This window comes from Puntigrus tetrazona, chromosome 16 (assembly GCF_018831695.1).
Source record: "Puntigrus tetrazona isolate hp1 chromosome 16, ASM1883169v1, whole genome shotgun sequence".
Lineage (NCBI taxonomy): Eukaryota > Metazoa > Chordata > Actinopteri > Cypriniformes > Cyprinidae > Puntigrus > Puntigrus tetrazona.
Genome location: NC_056714.1, coordinates 19,897,505 through 19,917,687, shown reverse-complemented (window position 1 = coordinate 19,917,687; position 20,183 = coordinate 19,897,505). Strand labels below are relative to the sequence as shown.

The 20,183-nt window shown below is 35.4% G+C and overlaps 1 protein-coding gene across 3 annotated transcripts in view; it reads right to left on the bottom strand.

Annotated features, from left to right (window-relative positions):
- Window positions 1–19,902, bottom strand: part of oxr1a (oxidation resistance 1a) — a 114,574-nt gene extending 94,672 nt beyond the window's left edge. For 2 of the 3 annotated variants that reach the window (XM_043261807.1, XM_043261810.1), the window contains exons 1-2: window positions 19,809–19,902; window positions 8,231–8,296 (exon numbers count right to left, since the gene is read on the bottom strand). In XM_043261807.1, coding sequence (XP_043117742.1) covers window positions 8,231–8,247 — 17 coding nt within the window. In that variant the 5' untranslated portion in view covers window positions 8,248–8,296; window positions 19,809–19,902. The remainder of the gene's footprint in view (window positions 1–8,230; window positions 8,297–19,808) is intronic. The other variant, XM_043261808.1, reaches the window with a different exon arrangement.
- Between the last annotated feature and the right edge of the window lie 281 nt (window positions 19,903–20,183).

The window sequence follows — 20,183 nt, the reverse complement described above, 5'->3', positions numbered from 1 at the left end:
GCTCTTATGAACTTTGTATTTATCACAGTATAATACACAGAAACTGTTTTTAACATTGATTATAGTAATAACAGTTTATCGAGCAGCAAATTAGAATATTAGAATGATTTCTGAAGGATCATGTGATACTGAAGACTGAGACAAATACTTCACAATATTGCCGTTTTTAATAATTTTTTATCAAATAAAAAGCCTAAAGGTAATTTCAATCCAAAATTTGTCAAAAAACAAATACAAAAGCTCAGGATGTGTCAAGCATGTTTATACACGGTCTCAGAAACTTTCGTCACATGCATTTTGATAGGAAAGTACGATGAATATGAAAAAAATGGGTTTTCATAACAATTTTTCACACTCTAAGCCATATAAGTAAAATGATTTCTTTATTGATACGTTAAGCAATGATAGTAAAATAAAATGAATAAGAAAGCAGAGCATACGCAAACTGATTCCGATACACTCGAGCGCAATCTGAGCAATATCTGTTATGACTCTCTGGGGTCAAATGGGCCGAGACTCATTTAAAGTGCTGTAAGCTGCTTTGGAGAAGCTTCTGCTAAAAGGCAAGTTGCGAGTCACAGTCGCTGACCTCCACATCCTTTTCCCACGCATTAGATGCTCGGTTCCAAAACCCAGTGAGCTGCCTACGTAGTTTGCACTGCCAAGCATCACAGGTGTGCTCACGATGCGAAGTTTGTTTCAAAACCTTACCTTTTTACGGCCAAATTTGTATAAGACAGCACTGCGTGCATCCAAAACTATGGATGGCACGAGAAAAACATATTTCATACTCATTTTTATTTTTTTTTTCATTTTTCTGCTTCTGCATCAGAGAGCTGCAAAACAGAAAGCATGTCCCTTATTCAAATTAACATGCAGTGAAGGAACAGATGTGAGACGACAGCGAAAGAACATTCCATCAGTGCATTTATGCCTCATCAGCAAATGTTTGTATGGCAGAGAAATGCAGAGGGAGTTCAAGCCTGTGGCTGGTTTAGGTCATTTAAAGACTTTTAATCAAGCGCCTCGTGTAAATTCTGAAATGATTTGATACTGGAAGTATAAAAGGGGAAAGAAAACTGCTGACGCAAGCTCTGAAGAGACATTTTAAAATGACCTGACGTGTCTGTCGAAAAAACACTCACAAGATTGATGCATTCTGCTCAGCAGCCGTGGCTGTAAATACAAAAACTGGTTTCTAGATCTCCATCTCTTTCTGATTATCTAAAGGAATAGCTCACTCGAAAATAAATGTTTTGTCTCTTTCTTTACTAACCTTCGGGAGACGATGCTTCCGCAGAATGAAATGACCGCAAAGGAACAACATGAGGGTGAGTAATAAACGATAGAACAAGCTTGAAAGCAACTGCTGTTTCAAGTAAGAAATACAATTAGACATAAAATAAAGTGCTAATGTGAGGATGCAGGCTTACCCTTATGAAAAAAGAAGTTTACTAATGTGCTATTAGTATACTTTTTTAAACTTAAGACTTTTAGTCTACTTTTTATGTACTCATCATTAAGGGGCTTTACATACTTTTCAGAAATATACTTAAAATGACATGTTTTGTATGTTCAAATATTCAAAATAAACTAAAAATATACAAATTAATACCTAAATAGGGACAATGAGGTAAAGTTTAAGCAGTACAAAACTACTAAACTAATAGGTTACTGAGATTATACTTCAAAGTGTACTAAAAATGCTACTACGTGTGTTTAATTAGTAAACTGTCAATATACCTACACCTTTACTTTTAGTATAGTCGCAGGACAAGGTAAAAACAAGTAGACAACTAGAAATCAAAGTTTACTACTGTAAAGTATACCTAAAAGCATATTTTTATATACTAGAAAGTGGGCCAATTTAGTCCCAATGAGTATTAAAATACTACACTTAAAGTAGGGCTGGGCGATATATCACATGCTATACACTTATTATAATAAACTTGACTTATACTACTTTTTGGTAAGGGTATTTCAATCCATGATAAATTCTAAGACTAAAAGCCGAAAAGGATCATCTCCAAACTCAATCTGTGCATGGTAATATGGTAATACTGTGCTATTCTTTAAAGCATCGTGGAAAGTCAATATGCGCAATATATACTGTATAGGACAATCACATGAAGTCAATCTGTAACACAAGGTGTATATTGGTGGCAAAAACGCATTAAAAGAACATAGCAAATATTGCATTTAAAAATCCAAACATTAACACAGAGAGGTGGAACAGTGATAAATTACATTCAGAAAGGGATGCTGAAAAGTATTCCAATGGAAAACAGTGTTTTGGAATAACCTCTGGCAATGATCAGAGTCTCTTTGAAGTTAAAGTCGTGGCCTAAAAAAAAATAATCCCATAAAAATGGAGCTTCATATACTAGGGCATAAAAAATGCTTCAGCATTCGACTATGGAGAGAAAAAACGACCGTATCCCAGCTCTGAAACAGACACGGAGGGAAGTCGGACTCCTTAATAGACTGTGAACAGCATGTTGGTAAATGGATGGTAGAATACAAACCTAACGCAAATAGTCATATAAAACAGATTCAACTCACTATATAAAGAGTTTTATTGGGTCAGTGGCTCTGGTTTGAAAAGGAGCGAGACGTCTAACTCGTACACAGGCGTCTTAACTGAAATGGAACCTAACAGATTTGGGACACTAAATAAACAGCAACTCCACAGGTCAACAAACAGAGCTGCTCATGCGAAGCAACACGGTAGACTTGACTCACAATTGATTTCAATGAAGTTTGGCATTAACATCTCGCTAAGAAAAAAAAAAAAAAAAAAAAAAAACAGCACTCAAAAAAATTGGGTAAGATTATATTAGCCTGAACTATATTTAATTCAGCACTGACAAAAATGATTAATTATTTGATTATACTTTATTTTAATAGTCCACTGTAGGTATTCTACTAGCTTTAAGTAACTACATGTCAACAAATTCTCATTAATTTGCAACTATATGTCTACTAACTTTCAGAGTAACTGTTGAGGGTTAGTAGAATAAGATGACATATACTTGCAAAGTTTCTGATAGTCAGTATGTTGCATGTTGTTGACCTTTCAAAAGAAATTATCAGAAGATATTAAGCAGACAGTCTACTAATACTCTAATGACTACTAGTTGACATTTAGTTGCAAAGTTACTTACTGTTAGTAGAATTTCTAAAGTGGAATATCAAAGAGTTACCAATTATTTCACTAATTAGCACTATTTTGAATAGATTTTTTTCTCCTAATGATTTTATTGCACTGCATTCTGGGATTTCCATTACCGAGAAGAATACAGATGCTATCCTGCTTTGGCAATTATGAACTAAAAAGGATATCATAAAAATAAGATAACTCAAAAAAATTACTTTTTGAAACACCATTTTTCACAATGAGTCGCTCTGGAAAAAGTATAAAAACCCAATTTTGATTAGTAGGCACTTTACATATCAGCAAATTAGAATTATCTTATATTTTCTTAGGGTCTGCGAACTGGACTTTTTTGCAGCAGAAAATGAGACCAGGCCTCCTTCATCTAATGTCTCTAGAGCTTTAAATATATTCACTGTGTGTAAAAACCCATCTCTCAGCCCTAAAGATGTGAATGCAGCTGTAGTTGCAAAACTATGAAAAAAAATTAAATAAACAGGGAAATAATAAAAATTACATTTATTTTACTGTAAAACTGAAAAACAAACCATTTAGGTAAAATGGTTGTTTCTTTTTCTTACGCAAATCACAACTGTCCTCAGTTATGCTTATATATATATATATATATATATATATATATATATATATATATATATAGATAGATAGATAGATAGATAGATAGATAGATAGATAGATAGATAAGCCACAGCAGCTAGAAAACGCAAATAGATAACTCAATGCGTGTAAGCAAGGACCCTAAAATGTTGAGAAGACACACTGTACAGACAGGACAGAAGCAAACACATCATAAACAACAAACAGATCAGACAAGCATGTTCATCTGTCAGTGGTATCTTCAAATCACACATATCAGCAGCTGAAGGGTGTACGTTCATGTTAGGCTGAACAGACTAACAAGACAAAAGCTCACAAAAACATCCATCGCTGGCCATCATGTCTGTCCTAAGAGCTGTCTGATGCAGGGCATGTTATTCACCATCGGGAAAGTGAATGTGAAGTTGCAGTTGTCAGTCAAATCAAATAAACATAAAAATCATTGCTTTTTTGTTTCTATGACAACAAAAAAAAAAATCAGCCATTTTTCACCTTTCGCATATGACAAACAGCCCAGATTACTCACTCGCAGTGCAACGCACAAGATGAATCTTCATCTGTCACAAAAAACGTGAAGCGAAATTGTGATTTTCCACTCGTATTCTTATTTTGGTGGCTTTATGCAAGGAATAAATCACATGTGCGTCACCACAGGAAGCTCTGGAGGACAAAATAAAACATTTAATCACATCTCTTACAGGTCTCAAGAGCAAACTACAGTTCTTACAATTCAACTTAAACTATCTAATGCTGCAATTCCTAATGAAGTTACGTTCACCTGTCAAGTCAATTTTTACTTGCATTTGTCACTTGCCCAGTGTTAATTCTAGACCCTGAGTGCACATAACCAAAATCTGTTTCCAATGATTGCATGTACCTCTGATAAACACACTAAGAATAACTCACGAACACCTCCCCTTTTATGCTAATGAACGGAATACCAATCAAAATCACTCTCAGGAAAGAGAACAGCGGGGGACAGTAATCGGTTGAGCTCATCACATCTCCACCATTTCTTCTCAGAATTCCAAAGCATTCCCAAAGTCAATCAGGATATCTGTGCATTTACAGGCCATTCTGCCCTGATTAGATCATTGTGCCTTTGAAGAGGGCCGTGTATCCCTTTGTGCCTTATGCTCTCCAAAAGAAAAATGTCTTATGCATTTGCAAGTTGCAACTAATCAAGTGTGGGTGACTGGTGTCAGTGTTCTCTTTGGTAAGGTTAGGGAGTTTGATTTGTGCCCATATTACACATGGGAACAGCGTGGTGTTGATTGCTGCTGTCAACGTCATGTCTGTGATTTGCCTTACATCAATTTTGCGTCTGACAACAGCCTAGAAGGTCTAGAAGGAGCACCAGCAATAAGCTAGTAATCAAATGAGATGGTTATGTTTTAGAGATGCGCTGAAATTCAAATTCTGGCTAATATGAGAACACTGATCAACAACTGGACAAAACAAAGTTTGTCTAAATAAACGAAAACTACAAGAAAAAACAAAAAAATATATAATGTATTATATATGCATATGTGAGAGGTGTTATCAGTATTATTATTTTATTAGTTTGTCTAGATAAATGCTTTTTTTTAGATTTACTGAAAAAAAATTAAAAATAAAAATGCACACAAATGTAAATATGCATAGGAAAAAAAAAACATGCACAATTAAATGTCTAGTTAAATACTCACTATCTGAAATTTCATAATTTTCTGTTGTTGTTGCTGATTTTTTTTTCTTATTTAACAAATTTTCCATTAACCCTAAAGCACAACAAGCTATGAATTTAAATTACAGGTAAAACTCCAGTAAAACTTAAAATAATAGTAAAAATAATCAAGCTTAACATATTAATAAACTACCTTGTTCCCTATTTTAATGAATATCTTTACATTTTGTTTCAAAGACTGGAAAGATTTTTTCTTATTTTCCCATACATGCAAAGTAAAATAATGGAGCAAGTCGCCTGCTGACATCTTTGTGTCAAATTAACAATCATCTCCAAACTTTTTTTTTTTCCAATGAAAAGAAGCCTCTCTGTGACACCGCTATCTACTTCCATTCTTATAATGTCAGTCAGCCTCAAAATATGACATCCGCAGCATTACACCAAACCTGTCCCCTGTTCGCTGTAGCTCAAAAGTCCAATTCGATACTGCTTTAATATCGCGACAGCGCTCACCGACAGCAATTAAAACCCTGTATGTGACAGCTCAGTCCCCACTGCATCCTTCCTGCTTCAGCATATACTTATATACTTCAGTCAGTGCACAGGAATCACACAAGGATTCAGAACTACATTAAAGCATAATGTGATTTGTTTCAAAACAAACCTGGAGGGTGAACCTTCTTTCTTTTACCCAGAGTCAGCTGAATATTTGCTGGATTTTAAGTGACACTGAAGCTACAGAGGGTCAAGATGATTCTGGTGACCGTGATGTGACGACTGCGTAATGAGTCCTGCACCCGGGGCATCGGTGGAACGGTTTAGCTCTTGCTGCCTGAGCTCATTTCGGAACGTAAACATTGGTTAGTCTAATTAGAGGAAGCCTTATCTGCCGCCCAGAGCACATACGCATTACTGCGACCTCAAAGACAACTACGGTTCATTTTTCACAAGAAGACTGATGGCAGGGCAACATTTTTTAATGAGCTGCTCAAACTGTAATGCATTTAATAAACAATCCCAGCGATGAAGGATTCAATTTAGCTGTGTTCCCGTTACAGTTTAACAAGCCCATGTAAACATGAGCCATTAAACTGCTGATGAGAGCTCAAACCCAAAAAATAAGAGCTCTGTAGTGGATGCAAATAGGTTCAAACCCATGTGATCATGTGTGCTACCCTTAATAGTGTCGGAAAGTTTTGTCATTTCAGTATTAGGGTCATTAGCTGGATTTCCATCCACATATTGTTTATGCAAATTTTGGGATGTTGCATAAAAATGCTTGATAGCAATACCAAGATGACAAGAAAAGCAAAGGAAATGCATTCACCAAATAAATTCCTCTAAACAGTCACGTGATGGAAGGATATGGAAAGAAAACGAGTTGTAAAAAAACCAAAGTGTAACATTTACAAGCTAAAACTTGGGAGCTTTTAAAATGGAAATGTTTTCTTATTTAAAGATATGTATAGAGATATTTAAAGTTTATAAATGCGTGTTGTTTATCCTACTGTGAACAATTTATAATGTGACCTTATAAAGTTTAATAGAAATTTCACATCCTCAAAATGCCCAAAATCTATCTCAAAAACCAAAATCAATCTTAAAACCAAATCACTGTTTATAACCATTGCAACGAAAATCTAGGACAGTGACTTGGCATTCAGGCGTTTATGCCAATTTCTGTCAGGACCACTATCATCCGACATGATTGACAATTAGCATGCAGTTTGGATCGGCAGTTCTGGGCAAAAACTCCTTGCACCTGCATACAGCCTAACATGTATAAGAGCTGGGAGAGCAGCGATATCCCACCCCAGAATCAAGGCCGAATCCTGACTGGATGAGAGGAGGAGTTGGGGATGGAAGAGGGTCATTAGCTAACAAACTTCAACTAATAGTGGCTAAAGGAATGAATAATCAGTGGAAAAAAGACAATAGGTTTATACTATAAATGTTAGAGTATAAAAAAGGCGTGTGCAAAAAAAGTCAATCAGAAAGAGTTACAGGGCTGAAAAACAAAAACCTAAAATAACCTCACACATACAGTCCTAATGGGCAAACTGAACTAGAACCTAAAAAACATGTTTGTCTGATCTAGGAATCTGTGATCATTGCATAAAGCCAAGCGAACATCTCATGGGAATCATCATTTGAGAAAATCACTCTTATGACTAATACAATCAGTGTTAATTAGTAAGTAGGCTGAGATCGGTATCGTGTGTTCAACGGCATACTGTGGCACTCATGACAAGCACGGGGAGAAATCTTGTGCAGAATAACAATGTGATTTCCTGAGGTCACAGGCTCTCAAAAGAGCTTTTGTCAAATGTGTGTGTGTCCCAGTTGGTTTCTTTATTTCGACCAGCTACTAATTACAATTGTGGCATCAAACTTAGCGTGCGCAATGACCCACAAGAATCATGTGTAATCATATTCAGTTAGATGAGTCAAACCTGGCTTTTGACAGTGTGTCATTTATCAAAAGGAAAAATTGACATGAAAAATGAATGCACAATTATACAAAAGTAGCATATCAGAAAGTTATAAAGTGTGCTTAAAATGATTGAAAATTATATATTTTTGTTATTTAGCAAAGAATATCTTCAGATATATCTTTAGTAAAAAGAAAAAAAAAAATATCTCTAGTACAAAGAATACAATTTAAAATGTATTAACAGACGATTTTCATTTGCAATGATTAAACTATGATGTGAATAAAGTCTTGTCCTCCAAGCCACTGTAATTTTTCATAAAAGATCACAAATATAGGCAACAAACCACCGTGTCGCTCTGACCTTTTGGTGCTGAACATGTTGGCAGGACGTTCGCCTCTGACTCAAAGGTTTCCTTCTGGGAAAAACCTGAGAAAGCAACCAGACACAGAAAGGATATTAAGAGCAGATATGTGAAGGTGACCTAAACAACACTGATTATGACCCCAAAAAACTAACCCGCATTAATAAAAAATAATTCAAACTGAGCTGCTAAACTAGAAAAAAAACCCTAATTTTTGTACCACATATAAAGAAAAATATTATTATTTTTGACACATTTATAGATACTAAAAGTGACCAGAGGATAAAGAACAAACTGGCTCATTAATGTCTGACTGAAGTACATTGAGCTTAATGATCTCAAACGCTCTCATTAAAGGCTTAGTTTAATAGTTTCTGTGAGCTGATGAATAATTCATTATCACACTGGTTAAATGTTGTGAGATGTTTGCCGAGCGTAAGCTGTACTCCATCTAAAGACAGAAGGTAGAGTTTGCAGTCTTCTACATTTGTTAATTGGGTGAAAGTAAAACGTGTTGTCAACACTGCATAGCCATTCAAGACAGAATACTTGTTGAATACTGTGCCTTACAAGCTCTAAAATTGCCTATTTTTTTAAAAGAGTATAGTATGTAAAGGTAAATATTGCAAAAAGTAGTATGCTGCATTACTGTCATGTTTAATTTTGCATGTGATGCTGGCTGACCATCTTAAACAACAATAGAACGTAAGTCATTCATTACGAATGGATAGTATAGGAGCTGCATTGAGTAAGCATTGGACGTATTGAACAATTTCAAATTTGGATGACTGGTATAATAGAAAGGTGGTCAAAGTCTCTTATACCAGCCAAATACAAACAGATGTGCTTTCTAGATACTTTACATCATCTCTAGAATCTAGAGAAAAAGAAATACATGTTGTACATGTCTATATATGGATGAAAGTGGCTTGTACATCTAAAGAGCGTATAGGAGAAGTGGGATCTTTTCATCTGTACACCTAATTGGATGCATGCATAAGTGATGTGTCCTGCATACTATAGGTACTCTTTAACACAAAGGTTACAGGAGCAGCAGTAAAGGTCACCGTTAACGTGTAGGACCTTAAACATTTCATACTGAGAGGGGATGACTGTTTCGTTCCAATCATGATGAAAATAAAAAACAACAACTCTGACTGTGATGGACAGAGAACGACAAAAAAAACTCCCAAAAATTACTAGCAAGGTATGAGTTCAGCATGTTTTCAAAGAATATAGAATTTTTAGTCCTAGGAAATACCTGTTTGTTTTTTGCCAAAGATTAAGGTTTGAAAGACTTGATAAGTGCAAAAGGCAATATTTTGGGAGCAGACAGGGAGAAAAAAAAAAAAAAAAAAGTACATGAATTTGCTCTTTGGCTTCCGGTGATGTGCTCAGCTCTAACACCTCCACTCTCCTTGGAAGCACATTTTGTGAGTCAAAAGAGCATTCTCACATTCTCTTTCTAGAAAGCTTAGAAAATGCAGTCCTTCTGAGGTCAAAGGTTACGTTTCATGACCTTTCAGAACAATACATTTCTAAAGAAAGCATCAACATCATGTCAGAATGTTACACTGAATTCACTGATACACTGATAATTAAATGCAAAATGATAAAAAAATATAGTGATAGAAAAATTACAAGTCGTGAATGAAGTCCAATGCTAGCATTGCTTCAGCTGTATATTGTGTACAAAAAAAGTCAAGACCATTCTAATTGTAATAAATAAAAAAAACTTAAAATAAAATGGGAAAATTATAAGTAATTTAAACGCCAAAGTTTTTCGAACACAGAAATTTAAAAAGTACAGGTCTTACAGACTGTTGTGACTGAAGGTAGCAAAAATAAATAAATAAATAAATAAATAATATGAGTTGAGTCAATGCTTTGTTGTTTTATTCCTTTTAATGTCCAGGTCCACAGACACACAAAACACTAGTCTATTTTAAGAGCTGAGTGTTGTGGAGTTCTGGGAAAACACAGAGAGATGGCATTGATGAACAGCACTGAATCATGGGATTTCTCCTGTTTGGTATTCCACGCTGACTTTCACACTCTGATCTTCACTTGCTGGTTTAATCTAGTCTATTTTTAACCCAACACATCTGAGACACGTGTGGGAGGAGATGTGAAAAAAATACAAACAGAGCCTGCATGTTGAAGAAAGACTTGTAATCACAAAAGCTGTGGTACCTGCAGCTGGTATTAAAAAAAAAATCAGTTCTTTATTCAGCGTTTGTGCCATAAACCCACAACAGCAGAGGTCTGTGCTAAGGGAAACGTGGCACATTCAGAAGGTTATTTCATTTTATTGTATTTCCTCTTCTCAGCAGTGAGTCATCCCTCTGGTCTAAGCGTTCAACGGATTTAGAGTGATTTCATCTAAAGCCTTTCATCGCTCCAAAATAAAGTGCCATGGACTGTGTGTGTGGCTTCAGAGGGCAGTGGCAAGCTTGTTGAGAAAATGGTGCTATTGACATTGAAATGGTGGCCTAGTAAACACTACAAGACAGAAGCAGGTCACCTTGAGTATATTTAAAGACTATAACTACAGACTAGGTTGACTTTAAACAACCATCTCAAAAGCCCCATTGTTCTTCAACAAACTCACACAAAAAGCAATGCAAGAGTTCTTGACAACATCAACAGAGGAGGTTGTGTTTGTGGTCATTTTCTTGTACAGAATATGAAGAACAAGAAGATAAACAATATGGATGAGACAGCGACTGGGGAGACGTGGGCAGCAGCATGCTGGAACTTTGATGGCTTGATGGCTTTTTTTTTTTTGAGTCCTGCTTCCCATTGAGAATTGTGGCCCACCGAATAAAGTGTAAAAAAATTGATGTGATGTGAACTAAACATTCACTGTATATGAAACCCTTCTTTTCACTAATATAATATATAACATAGAAAATATTTTGAAACGTATACATGTATACATATATAGTTTAAAATATTTTTCAATGTTTCTTAAAAAAAGGTTATGCTCATATAGTCTTAATTTACTATACTTTATGAAAATATTAAACAAATATTTAAAAATATTATTAAAATACTTTATTATTTATTATTAAAATGTATTGTTCCATTTCAGTGATTTAATAGTCAACAAAGAAATAAAAAAAAGGTATTTTTAATGACATGATCCTTCATTCATTTGAATAATGACATTTTCAAATCAACCAATTTAATGCATTCTTGATGAATTTCGATAGATAGATAGATAGATAGATAGATAGATAGATAGATAGATAGATATATTATGGATATCCTATCTATCTAAGAAACTATGGTATTTACAAGGTCCTTTGTTAATGTCTAAAAAACTTTTCCCATCTAAGCTGTTTACCACCCTAAAACAAGTGTTTAAATTGAACAAAGATCTACAACATTACAAAGCAAATTCTGATTCATCCTCATTCTCCTCCCACAATCACCCGCACAGAAACAAACAAATCATGCGTGTTGGAAAGCTTTCTGTGGTCTTAATCACACTGCGCGTCTGCAGCGAGGTGACTCATCCTCCACCGCGTTCTCATCATCCTTTACCTGTTTCTTACAGAAACTCTTTAAACCTGACAACATCTCCAGGGACTAACAGGGGTCAAATGAAGCCTGCAGAAACACGACGTGATTATGGAAATTCCCCTCGCAATTGCGGCAGACGTGTAAACAGCCCTGCTGTTGATTCTGAACGCTGTGTTTACACTCATCCCAGAGATTCAGTTCTCATCACAGGCCGCTGTTGTCCTCTGTTCGCCGCCTGCCATCTAATCAATAAATCAAAGCACAGGGGGACAATTTGCTCATGCAGATTAACAAATAAAGACCTTTATAAACACTGCTGATTCTACAAACATCATAGATGGAGTGTGTTCATCGAGACCTGTATAAATCACTATGCAACCCTGATGACATCATGCGAGACTTTCTACTTGTATCTTAATAGCGTTGCCAGAAAAAGAAATTCAAGCATTGTGATTTTAACTAGCTCTACACCCATAAGATAGGTAAAAGGATATTTTATCATATTATCAAAGAAGAACTCTTCTTAGACATTTCCCCTCAGAAATACACCCCAGTGATTTCACATGTCCTTAGATTCATCTAAACGCCTCAAAGTGGTTTTAGGTTTGACAAGATGTGCAATCAAAAGTCAGTTCTCAGAATGAACTCAAAAATGTATCTTCAGAGACTCAGATAAATATTCCACTTTATATTCATACTGTATCAACAAGAGTTTTTAACCGTTGCTAAAATCTATAAATTGCTACAATGCTCAGTGATATAAAATTGCTAAAGCAATTAAGCATGTTTGGGAGACAGGTGCAAACAGTCTTGATGTCATAACACCATTAAACCAATAAAATATATTAGCGCACACAGCCTGCATGCACAATTAATGTTTCAAGGAAGCCTAGTTAAAAGTATTTTTCACTGGGAAAATGTAGAGGTGTTGACATCATAAAAGAGTGTTTAATGTTTAAAGAATAAAGTTCATTGTTGGCAAATGATAAGATCCATGGAAACTACGTAAATATCTATTATATTCAGGGCACAGTTTGCGTCTGTGTTTTGAGTATCGCATTGTTTTTACTGATTTTAATGATTTAGCACCGGTGGTGAATGATTTAAGTTAAAGTGCCCCTATTGTGGGTTATGAAAGGATCATATTTTGATTTTGGAAGTCCCAAGCAACAGGTCCACATGCATGCAAGGTCAAAAAACAGGAAAAACATTTTTAAAAATGCATTTATTTCTACCTTATTTGTTCAACGACTCCCAAACGTTAAATTCATTAAAGGATTTATTTTCCAAACCCCTCCGGTGATTGGTCGATTTCATTTAAAGCGGTGTTTGTGAGCTTTTAAAAGTTACAAACAGCACTTAGTGGCAGAGAACGAATTAAAATTTTCATTTAGACAAACCGAAAAGACCAAGAAGTGGGCGGGCAATATGCTAATGTTTCAATTTGACGTCGAAATGAAATGGCTTGGGACTAGTTTTGAAAACGAAACCTTATGATTCAGAGTCGATTCTTTCTTTTGTGAGACAATGGGTGCTTCTCAAACGGAAGGATTTATACTCCTTCAGAGTCTTCTAGGCTATAGAGTCGTCCTCGGCATAAAAACGCTAAAACAAGTTCGTGGCTGCATCACATTTGTTCACCATCAAATGTATCTTGTTCACCCTCACCATCGCGACACGAAAATACTAATAAAAGTTAGTTTTGAAAAAACATTTTCTATTAAAAAGCTTTAAATTATTTGGCTTTCTATTGCTGCAATAGTGAATCACAGCTGTCTACGAGTTATTGGCAGTTTACCGTTTATAGAGTAATTTACACAAAAACAAAAAATAACATCTATGATTTGATGTCAGAAAACATTATTTTTGACTTTCATAAATTCAGACAAGCTCATTAATTGCTTGTTTTTTCGTCAGTTTATTTTCATAAAATGGAATGAGTACAAAGGATTGTGGGTGACTGAAGGCTGCAGTGGATACATCCCATGCATCCTTCAAATTCAGCTGAAAGAAGAACACGAAATGAAGTCTGTCTACTAAGGTTCCTTCTGATTGAGATGACCTTCAGCGACGTTTGATGATATGGCAGGCTAGATATGCAGTCTTCCGTCTGAGAAGCGCCCATAAATGTTACGCACGAGGCACTTTCAAAAGCTTTGCCGGATGTTTTCATTCACTTAGAGCTGTGTTACACACTGAATGCATGAAAGGTAATTCGTAATGGGGTATTTTAAAACGCGAATGGATTCTGCGATTCGGCCCCTCAATATAAAACAGACAAAAAAACAAAACAGGACACACGTTATAATTGCTAATTGGCAAATGGTTCTCATGATGGTAAAACGCAACCTCTGATCTCAGAGAATGATTCATCGGTAAATTTACTGTGGCATGTGCACCAATAAAAGTTGGCTTTTTATGCAACAATTCAGATAGTTCTGTCAACGACGATTGATTGACATACATTTTCTTCCATTCTAAATAGCCAACAACAAATGTTAACCTCAATGATTTAATAGTTTTAATTCTGTTGTCATGTTTGAGTTATGTTGTGCCCCATGCTTAAACTTAACTTATTTAAGTGAGCCTTGTGTTCTGGATGTTTAAACAGTTGTAAGCCTGCAGATTTTACAGCTAAAGCTTTAAACCTGTGCGTGCTTAAAAATATAGTCTGTTTTGTGTCATGTTGGTGTGTGCTTTGCACAACTAAAACACAGAATAGAGATCATTCTCCTTCCTAAAAGAGGCCTAGCTTTTATCTCCAAATGTCCGGCTAAGCTTGATTCCTGACACGTAAACAAAGAACTTGAAAGAAAAGCTTGGTTGCTTTTCCATTTACGCAGAACAAGATAAAAAGCTGAAAAATTATGGTTGAGACGTGGGCAGCAATTTGATTTTTCAGGCAACATATTTACAACATGAAAGAGTGACTAGTCTTATAGTTTGCGCATGGCTTGAGGAATGAAAAAAACCAGGTCAACTCCATCAAAGGAAACAAGACATCATGAAACCAAATGTTGTTTTCTTTAAAATGGAGTAAGTGAAAAGCTGAAGTCAAAGTTGTGTGTTGTGATATCTGAAACACTATAGATTGTCTGAGACCTGATTAGGATATTCATTGCAAGACCTTTCCATTTGAGCAGACACACTTGTTTGAATTAATTATTAAATTGTGCTGGCACAGAATGAGACTAGAGCGTTACACTGACCCGTGATTTCCCATGATGCAATTCCCTCACAGGTGGTGCTTCGCTGTTGTTTTCGCTGCGTAGTTAATTATTCATAAATAATATCTATTTAAAAATATGTGAAAAAGGTACACAATTCAGACATGCGAGTTTAGAATTGTGAGATTATATTTCTGTATATTCTGTATTTCTTGTATCTCTCGATTCTGAGGCAGATGTGAAAGTATTAATTCAAACTTGCAATTGCATTTTTTTGACCCGTGGCTGACTCCAGCCAATTATGGCTATCAAAATGTGTTAAAATAATATTAATAATAATAATAAAGTTCAAAATGTGCTCTTGTACTGTGACACTCCTTTAATATTAAGTAAATACGAGATCAAATCTATAGAACATAAACAGTGCTTTACTCTTGCAGAAAAGTGTGTGTGCGCTTCAGCTTTATTCCCTACAATTTACATTCTGAACACAGATGTGATTGTTTGAGCTCTTGGCAAGGTGGGACTCTGTCAGTCCAACTCTGGATTTATTCTGCTGAGTCATTACACAAAATTATATTATGTTGACAGAGACAAATGCCTCAGGAGGCAGTGCTCTAAAATGACTTTGTTCCAAGGTAAATTTAATCTTGAGAGCTGGACGCATTTCGATACAACAGAGCACAGATTCAGTCCTATAAGAGCATTTCATTCCCGCTTTTGTGTCGGTCATGTGAATGTGGATTTTGCCAGTAGTTTGTCATGTTTATCACATTGACTGTCAAGAGCTGGACGTATTGTGCATTTAAAAAGGAAGAGTGCCATTTGTGCACCACTAAGACGCGGTCTTCCGAACATTTTGTCATCTGCAAGGCAAAAATCAGCGAAATTATTTGTCATTGCACATGTTACATAAAATTTGCCAAGTCTGAAACTGGCATGTCGGGAGTGAATAATGTTATTAATGCTGATACTGATTCAATACAAGCACACAAACATTTAAAAGCAGATGAGCAACCAAAAAGTCCCTACAAATTGGCCCATCGATCACACATATGCGAGTCTTTTTCTGTTTTACATGTTAAAAGGAAAAACACAACTAAAAATGTAAATTTGCAACTTTGATTCTTCATCAGATTTTTTTGTTTTGGGTGAACTATTCCTTTAATACATGAAACACGACAGAAACGCATGATGAACCAGGCTGAAAGGGTCAGTTGTGTTACTACTGTAGGGCTTAGAAGAGCAAATCCCTCCATAATCTACAGACGGCACTGTACTTCTGTTTACACTGTGAATTTAAATATTTCACCGGATGCCCAGCGCCATAAGCTGCTTGTAATAACTGTTAAATATTATGCAATCTGAAAACTGTTAACGGCAGAAAAAAAAAAAATAGTGAGCTAATGAATGGTATGCCCATAGTTAAGAGAGCCTCTCATTTTCAAGGCCGCCCTAATAATATGAACATGAAGTTGAATTATAAAATAAGAAATGGATTTTAAAAAAAAAAAACATTACAGTCTAATGAACTATATTACTAGGTGCAGGATTGTTTTTAAAATTCCAATAATGAATACATTTTTTACTGAGCATTGTTTTATAAATCCTAAGTGCCAAGACTTTAGAATAGCTAGGGCTTCGCAGCATGCCTGAAAATTCCTCGCCAACGATCCGTCTAATATCTGTTGCTTTTTATGTGAAATAATTATGCATTAAAAAGACAGATATTTTTATGGATTGCTGAGGGGAAATCGGCTGCAAAAAACAGCATCAGCGTCAACCATGCACAAAACCACATAATGCAATTAAACGAGACTGAAGTTCACCGCCGTGTTTACAGCATTAGTGCCATCACTAACAGACTTAGAGCTTAGATGTTTTCTCCTCATGAAAAAGAAACCTTTAGAATACTTTTTATGCAGTCCCACACAAAAGTCTGGATATTTTTGCTTTTTCCGTCTGTCCCATAAATCATTGACTAGTTTGCGTCAGCGCACTATTAATTCATAAATGAAGTGTGGCTGCATGATATATCGCTGTAGCCTGAACCAGTAAAGCTCCTACCACCTGGAGGACTCCAACCGGCTTCTTTGGATTTAGGATTTACTGTTACGCAATACTGTGAGCTGACAATAATGCCGTACATACAGAAAAAAAAAAATCATTATTGCAGTTTTCAAAACAAACAACACAAACACAGTCATTCCGTTCCAAATCCCAGCGAGCTGTCTATTTTTAGTATGTTCCAAGAGTGTGATATTTAATTCTAATCAAATTTAGGAAGCGCTTGTATGCATCTTTCATGGAGACGATAATCCCAGAATGCATCGCGGCGAGTTCTTTGAAATAACGTATACAAGAGGGTGGACTGAGAGAAATTTCTTTGTGCAAGGGAGCCCACTTGGTATTGGAACGGAGCCATACTTTTAATTAGAAATCTTCTCATTATTTTTTTATGTGCTGTAAATAAGTGATCTGTCAACACTGGTGAAACCTTCATTTTCAAAGAATCTGAGAGAGACCAGCTGTCATGACGTTCGTTTTTTTCGTGTGACTGTGTCTTTCAGAGGGAATGGAGCAGAATTTTAATTTCACTAAGAGATGAGAAAAGGTCCCCCGTGCAATTAGAGAAATAGAAAAAAAAAAATGCTGTGCGAGGACATGACATTTATCTCATACGAATATGAATTTGAAGCTTTTGAAATCTGAAGCCTGAAAAAATATAATTATACCAACAAAAAAAAAATCAGTAATATATAGAAAGAAAGAAAATGTTATATTTAACTAGGACAAAATTTTTTTTATTTTGTCAAATTTGACTGTGCTGTAAATATTTTTACATTGTTACAAACGTAAAAATGCTGTTTTCCTAAGAATTTATTAATCAAAGAATCCATATTTTTGTGTGTAAATCACATAAAAAATAAAATAGAAAATATAGTTATGCTAATGCAATATTTTATTCTAATAAATATAGCTATTTTCCAACCCCAAAATTTTTACTGCAAATATATACACAATACAATACATACAGAACAACATTCTAAATACACATCTTATTTTTACACAACGCACTTAAGTCACAAAAGAAAAACAATGAGGATCATAACTGATCTTAAAGTGGAACAAATGATATTTTAGCCTTGAACAGTCGATAAAGCAGCTGTCATTTTAGTGTCACAAGAAAAGGAAATGGCTTTCTAAAGAAAAGAAATTCTACCTTAACACTTCACCATAAAATGAGCACCTATAACGGCTGTCCTACTCCGAGGCTCTTATTACGAGTGAGATTTATTATCTGAAACATGACTGTCAGGGTGTCTATGTTCTTCATGAACCGAGAGGAAGGTTATGTTCATTATAGATAAATCAAATCCTCTGGTGGATTCTCTGAATATTTAATCTGAACTAACATGTCAAAGAATACTAAACTGTACCGCTTAATATTCACGGGCTACACTTTACATTGATTTTACCAGAAAAGCAGAGCAATATGTCAGACTTCAATGCACCGCTACATCATTATCAGCATAAAACTGGTGCGCTGCAAAGATTTATCCTAAATTTTACAAATATCATTCTTCCACAGGCTGCTATAGAGTAAAATACATTTTCCATTTCCCACTTTCCTCTGCAATTTAATGTTTTATCCATATAAGGTGCATTTAAAAGCCCCACCCAGGACAGCTTCTTCAATATTTAGTCTTTGATGACACGCAAAAAAACTGATTCGAAGTCTCATGCTGTTTTTTGACTCTCACTAAAAGCTGGAAAGTTTTCTAAAAAGCACATCTATGATGAAGAGCGCCCCCTAGAGTAGGAGATTGACGACACGCATGTCCTTCTTTAACATTGAAGGAAAAACTGGTTTTTTAATGCAATGACAAAAATATCTCCATCTGAACTCAGCAGGCGGAACATTTAGCAATGGCATATGCATTATGAGGATATTTTAGGTCATTTTTAAACGTTTTGTGTCCATAACAAATAAGTCATTTTTTTTTATTTTAAACACACAGTTCAAGATAAAAAAGGGTTGTTAGCAATGCTCATCTCCGATATCGGTTGTTCTCAGGGAACATCACTCTTGACATTCAAACCAATGCAGGAATCAATTTTTGCAGTGCTTTAAACTGCTCTCAGGGCTTATTTAAGACCGCTCAAGGTAAAGATGTTTTGTTTCTGTGAGAAGATCTTCTGCGTCTCAAACGGGACTCCTCACATGAGAGGACGGGCGCTTTTAAAAGATATCGTCGTTTAGCTTTTTGGGGGTTTTTTGTAGTATAAATCAAAAGGTAGCATCATTCACAGCTGAACTGCAAGACAGTTTGTCACAGCTAACATATCTTGGAAGGAGAATGTTAAAAAAAAAAAAGAGTTATAAATAACACACTAAAAGCAAATTATATAATAAATCATAATACATTTGCAAGTCATTTAATAATCAGTTAAAAAACATGAATTAAAAAGCAAAAGTCTTAAATTACTACCATTTCTGGAAATTAAAGACAATTGTATTCGTACTATTGTTACTTATTTTTAACTTTTTTCTAAAACTAGTCATCCAAGTTAAGTTAAATTATGTTTGTAATATGTACTTTTCATTAATCATAACACTAGCAAAACTTGGAAGAGCACATCTGATACAACTGCAGACTACAGACTATTTGTCCAGTCTCTGAACATCATGCAAAACCCACCACAACACCCAACAGTCCCTATAAATACATCAGTCGTACCACTTTATGCATTGTAATCATAATGCATGAACTCTTGTATCATCCAGATGTTAAAGACACTGTGTCAGAGCATGCAGGTGCTGCTGCATCATTCCCTAAACATGCATGAAAGAGAGAAAGAAAGAAATGTTGGGACTCACTCTTACTCTCAGAACGAAGCTCTCTCCATGTCCCAGGTCTCTCGTGCGCAGACGTCTCTGATGAGTTTATGCAGCCGGTCACAGTAATGCGCATCTGTGTGCAGGATGAGACACACACAGAGTAATCTGACCTTCTGAATACAGACCAAACCACTGAGACAGGGGAGGAATGGATCATACCAAATCCTTTATGTCACATGCAGGGAGTGATTTATTCATACAGAAAGTCAGTTTTTGCTGTATAAAAATGAAGGCAAAGATAACATAATATGCAAAAATACCCATTTTCAATACGTCTCAGCAATCTTCTTAAAAAAAACATTAACAGTTAATTATAGGATTAACATAGCTAATCCTATAAAAAAAAACTAATGT